The sequence below is a fragment of the Nestor notabilis genome, unplaced genomic scaffold, assembly GCF_000696875.1.
Source record: "Nestor notabilis isolate BGI_N333 unplaced genomic scaffold, ASM69687v1 scaffold17561, whole genome shotgun sequence".
NCBI lineage: Eukaryota > Metazoa > Chordata > Aves > Psittaciformes > Psittacidae > Nestor > Nestor notabilis.
In genome coordinates, this window is record NW_009915452.1 from 3,729 (window position 1) to 9,075 (window position 5,347).

The 5,347-nt window shown below is 56.3% G+C and overlaps 1 protein-coding gene across 1 annotated transcript; it reads left to right on the forward strand.

Moving 5' to 3' along the window:
• The first annotated feature begins 1,643 nt into the window (after positions 1 to 1,643).
• Positions 1,644 to 4,233, forward strand: LOC104413220 (potassium voltage-gated channel subfamily V member 2-like). Its single transcript, XM_010024149.1, has 2 exons — positions 1,644 to 2,894; positions 3,884 to 4,233. The coding sequence occupies exons 1-2, from the start codon at positions 1,644 to 1,646 to the stop codon at positions 4,154 to 4,156; spliced, it is 1,524 nt and encodes a 507-aa protein (XP_010022451.1). The 3' UTR covers positions 4,157 to 4,233.
• Positions 4,234 to 5,347: the final 1,114 nt, after the last annotated feature.

The window sequence follows — 5,347 nt, forward strand, 5'->3', positions numbered from 1 at the left end:
GCTTGCCAAGCAGACACCAGTCATCAGCATTAGAGCAGGATCCGTCCACCCTTGGGTAGTGTGTATGTGCTGCTGTACCCCACAGGAGAAACTTCTAGATGTGGCACGGAGTACTGAGTTACTCCAGTGCTGCTACTCTTAGTACCAAGAGGTTATTTGCAAAGGTGCACACAACTGTGCTTTTGTTTCCACAGGGATAAGAGGAGATAGCTGTTGGTGAATGACACGGGAGAATAAAGAACCTGAAACTAATGAGTTCTGGATTTTGGATTTTTCTTGGATTTGCTTGAATTCTGCAGCTGGGAGGCCAGGGCTGCAGAGTGGGAAGGGGCTCCAGGAATCCCGTCAGGACAGGGTGATGGAAGTGCCTGTGCTGCCAGGGCCAAGTGGCAGAGATCAGCTGGCACCAGCCTGTCCCACATCATCCTCTTAGCTCGAGCTGCTCAGCTGGGACCGGCTGTTCTGGGGCAGAGAACAGAGCAGAGCCCCTGGGAGCGAGGCTGGTGGGTGAACCCAGCACTCGCCCACAGCAAGGTCATGCAGGTTTTGCTTCCCAATCCCCGAGCTGGGTGTTTCAAGGTTGAAAGAAGCAGTTTTATGGCTCTGGTGCCAAAACTTGGGGCCAAGTTCGTGACAGCAATTTCCCTTTCTCTCTCCAGTGCCAGGAGCACTTTTGTTCTCCTAATCCCCAGGCTCAGAGGCTTCAGTTGGTGCGGAGCCTGAGCTACTTTTCAGCCCAGGAGCAGCTTTGTGCTCCAGGTCTCTGTATTTAATCAGATCAGTTCATGGGGATCAATGTGATGCTGGGGTAGGGTTGTGTTCCAGGGTAAGACATCGAAGATCAGCCCATTTAAATTTGCTTCCCTTTTTATTTGTAAATCTGAAGGATTATTTCCTCCCTTTCAGTTCCTATAGTTCAGGGGAACTTTCACTGCATCCTTACGTTCCAGTGTTCCATTCCATGTTCCTGCCCCTGCTTGTGGGAGTTCTGGGGCTGGTGTGATGAGCAGGAGCAACCTGTCACATTGGGGATCTGCTCAGGCACTGCGTGTGAGATGGTTCCTTCACCTCTTCCCCTGTAAGCCTGCACTGGGGGGGTTTGAGGGCTGAGCTGGGAGATAACAACCATTTCCCTTCTCTGGGCTGCTGATGGAGCCAGGGCAGCAGCATTAAGTGCTTAATGAATGAATGGTGCCAAGAGCAGCAGCTCTTGTGGGGGTACAACAATGATCCAAACCCTGCGTGTCTGCACCTTCCTGTGCCTGGCAAGGGAGGTCTTTCAGGGTTAACTCAAGGCAAGATCATGCCCTCTCAAGGGATGTTCCCCTTAGAAACAGGGCAGAGTGTGGCAAACACAGACTGCTAATAAGAACAGAGTAAGGAAAGAGAAGTGCAGAGCTGGAAATAGGTCCTTACATAAAGGGCTAGGGCTTCAATCTCATTACTGTCTTAAGGAGCAGGCACTTGGCTGCCTCTGACTCCTCCGGTGCAGCCCACAGCCTGGTCAGCAATCGGCTTTGGGAGCCTGGCAGGTCCCTCAGAGCTCAGCGCTTGTCCCGCTCAGGGTGCGCCTGGTGGGAGCCTTCCATGGGGCTGGAGCTGCTGCCTGTAACAGGGATCGCTGCTCCAGAGGGTCGGGCACAATGAGGCAGTTGGGGACGAGGCGCGCGAGTCTCTCTGCCAGCCTGAAGATAGGGAGTCACCGGGACTGCGGCCGGACGCCGGAGGAAGAGGAGGTGCACATCCCCTTTGCCCAGGAGAGCCTGGTAAAGCAATGGAGCTCCATGCAGAACGTGATGGATGGAAACCAGGAGGAAAGCAAGGCTCCCCTCCAAAGGAACAAGTTCTTGCTCAACATTAATGTGGGTGGCAGGTTGTTCCAGATAGCTTACAGCGTCGTGGTCCGGTACCCTGTCACCCGGCTCGGGAAGCTGGCCCTTTATACAGACCCTACAAAGAAGCTGCAGCTCTGTGACGACTACTCGGTGCAGAAGAACGAGTACTTCTTCGACAGAGATCCTTCCATTTTCCACTACATCTTCCACTTCTACCGCAGCGGGGTCCTGTGGATAATGGATGAGATGTGCCCCAGTAACTTTGTGGAGGAAATTGAGTACTGGGGAATCCATCTGAAATACTCCCAACGCTGCTGCCGGATCCTGTTTGAGGAAAAGCAAGATGAACTCAGTGAGCACCTGAAAATCCAGAAGGAGCTGGAGGCAGAGCTGGAGCCTCTGGACTCAGCGGAGCAGTTTGAGGGCAAATTTCTGGGACGGTTTCGGAAGATGATCTGGAACCTCATCGAGAACCCGTACTCCTCTGTCGCAGCCAAGATCATTGCTGTCATGTCGAGCTTCTTTGTGCTTATCTCCATCGTGGGCATGACACTGAGCACAGTGGAGGAGATGAAACACAAGACAGGGAAGGTGTGGATGGAGCAGCTGGAGATGATCTGTGCCATCTTCTTCACCTCCGAATACTTCATGCGGCTCATCTCCTCCTCCAGCTTCAAGAGCTTCTTGCGGGCAGCGTTCAATGCTGTGGACTTGGTGGCCATCCTGCCCTTCTACATCCAGATCCTCTTTGAAAGCCTGGACGAAGGAGACACGCTTTACCATGAGGAGCTGCACAAGATGGAGAATGTGAGCAAGCTGGGCAAAGTCCTCAAGCTCATCAAGCTCATGAGGATCTTCCGCATCCTCAAGCTGGCACGTCACTCCACCGGCCTCCGGGCTTTCGGCTTCACCATGCGCCAGTGCTACCAGCAGGTTTGCTGCCTCTTCCTCTTCATCGCCATGGGGGTCTTCACCTTCTCTGCTCTCATGCACTCGGTGGAACACGATGTCCCAGGCACCAACTTCACCAGCATCCCCTACGCGTGGTGGTGGGCAGCGGTAAGGTGTGAGCACCTTCTTCCAGAGAGGGGGAGTGGTGGGGCTCTGGGTGCAGGGGCTGCTGCAGGGATTCACCACTGCTGCTGGCCAGGAGCAGTGGAAAAGGGCCCAGGCTTCCCAAAACCTCAGTAATGGTGGGAAAACCAGAGCCCTGCACGCTCAGCAGCTCAAAAGCTGGTGCTGGGGGTGGTTGGTGGGACAGGGGTGCTGACCTGTGAACCTCCAGGTCTGGGTTAGCAGCAAGGGGGATGTAACTTGGGATTACCTCTGAGCTGAGGAGCAGCTTAAAGCACTCGAGAGCCAGGGGTTAAAAGGGCATTTTGATTTACGGATCAAATGATCCCACAGCTCACCTCTGCCCTTATGATCCCTGCTGGCCATCGCAGGCTGCCTGCTTCGAATTCCTTGAGGAAGTAGAAGAATCACTTGGCAGAATCACCAGATTTGAGTATTTAAACATCCTGGGCTGATCCCGGCTCTGATCAGCACAGCTCCAGCAGAGCCCAAACCTCTCTGTGCTCACCCTGGCCCCCCAGCCCTGCTCCCCCAAGCATCCAAACACAATTCCTCTGGGTTCACTCCTGGCCTGTGCCTCTGCTTCCCATGGAGGGAGGGTCCGGGAAGCTTCATTCCCCTGGGACTGGGCAGCTCATGGCCAGGAAACAATGGAGCCACCTCTCCGTGGGGGCAGGAAGCTCCAGCAGACAGTCTGACTGCTGGGAAAGTCCAGCTCTGTGATGTCCAACTGCTTTTGAAGACACAGTGTGAAGGGGAGGATGGAGGGGGGAGGTTTGTCTCTGGGGTCTGCTGCTGGCGCCTCATCCAGCCCTTTCCTTGGGCTCTCCCAGCCCGCTGGGTGCTGGAGCAGGCACAGCCAAGGGCAGCGCCATTCCCGAGTGATGCAGAGGGGCAGTGGGGAGGTGGGTCCCAGTGCCAGCAGGGCTTGTTCACATGGGCTTTTATCCTTCCCCTTCCTCCTCCTCGCCCAGGTCAGCCTCTCCACTGTGGGCTATGGAGACACTGTGCCTGACACGGTGCTTGGCAGGATGGTGGCGTTTGGCTGCATCTCCTTTGGCATCATCCTCAACGGCATGCCCATCTCCATCCTCTACAACAAGTTCTCTGACTACTACGCCAAGCTGAAGGCCCATGAGAACGAGATCAGCCACTCGCTGAAGCTCTCCAGGAGGCTCCGCTTGAAGGAGCGAGTCCTGAGGAAGCTGTCGGAATGCTGCAGAGATGACCCCCGTGGCCACCACTGACCACCAAGCCCTTCACCCGCCCATGGTGTGTCCAGTCCGGCCACCCCTGCACCACATCCTGTCCCCGAGGGAAGCTCCATGGCTTGGACAATGAGCAGCAAGTCACAGCAGCGTCAGGGGGTTCTGCTCTTGTGCCAGCTGGGCTGTTTGGGGGGGTGGAATGTGGCCATAACTGTGGTGTGACCTTCCCCAGCATGGTTCTGCTGTCCTGCAGCTAGAGACCATGCTGTATGGCCAAGGCAGGACATCCATCTGCCACAGGCACCCTGAGGACATGGGGAGCAAGCGGTGGGGTGGATGGGGCTGAGCTGTCACCTTTCTGAGGATGCCAGAAGTGGACACCAGGATGAGGTGAAGCCCAGTGTGACACCTTGTGCAGTCATGGCTCTGCTCCTGGGTTGAGTGGGACACACACAGGTGGTGGCCTTATGGCTCATAGAATCCCAGACTGGTTTGGATTGGAAGGGATGCAGGTGAAGGCCCATGGAAGAGCCTGTGGCCGCGTGTCCATCCAGCAAAACCCACTTTCCTCCCCTGGGAGCCTGGGGGAACTGTCCTGGCCCCATCTGCTTCTGTGATGGGACCCGTGGGCACTGTGGGGGTGCAGATCTGGCAGCCAGAACACCCCCAGGAACAGGCATCGAATAAACCCGGCCAAACCCACTCCTTGTCTTGGATTATTGGCCAGGCACGTTCAACAAACTGCTTGTAACTTGGGGGCAAAGAGGGGACGTCTCCACAGGGCTCCTGCCCCTTGGTGGGAGGACAGGGCTCCTATGGGACGTGTCCACGTGCTCTTTTGTGGTGAGGTGCCTGGCCGTGGGTGCACTGGGAGAGGAGCTGGAACATCTGCATGTGCTCAGGACGCAGCAGTTGCCTCTGCCCTGTGTGCACACCCCAGGGGCAGTGGGGAGCACATCTATGGGGCACAGGGGATAGATTTGCCCTCTGGGGTGGGACCGTGTCTAGTCAATGGGCTCCCAGGAGAGGGGTTCCCCCTTTCCCTGGGTGGGATGGGCAGAGGGACCTGAGGTTACAGGGCAGAAGCTGCTGGTGCTGCTTTCAGGTGAGTGCTGGGAGGAAACCGGTGCTGCGGGGCCAGGGGGGGATTTGGGCACTTGCAAACTGGCCGTGGGGGGGTCCTGGGCTCAGTCGGGGACCACAGTTAAACTGCTGCTGGTAGAAACTGCT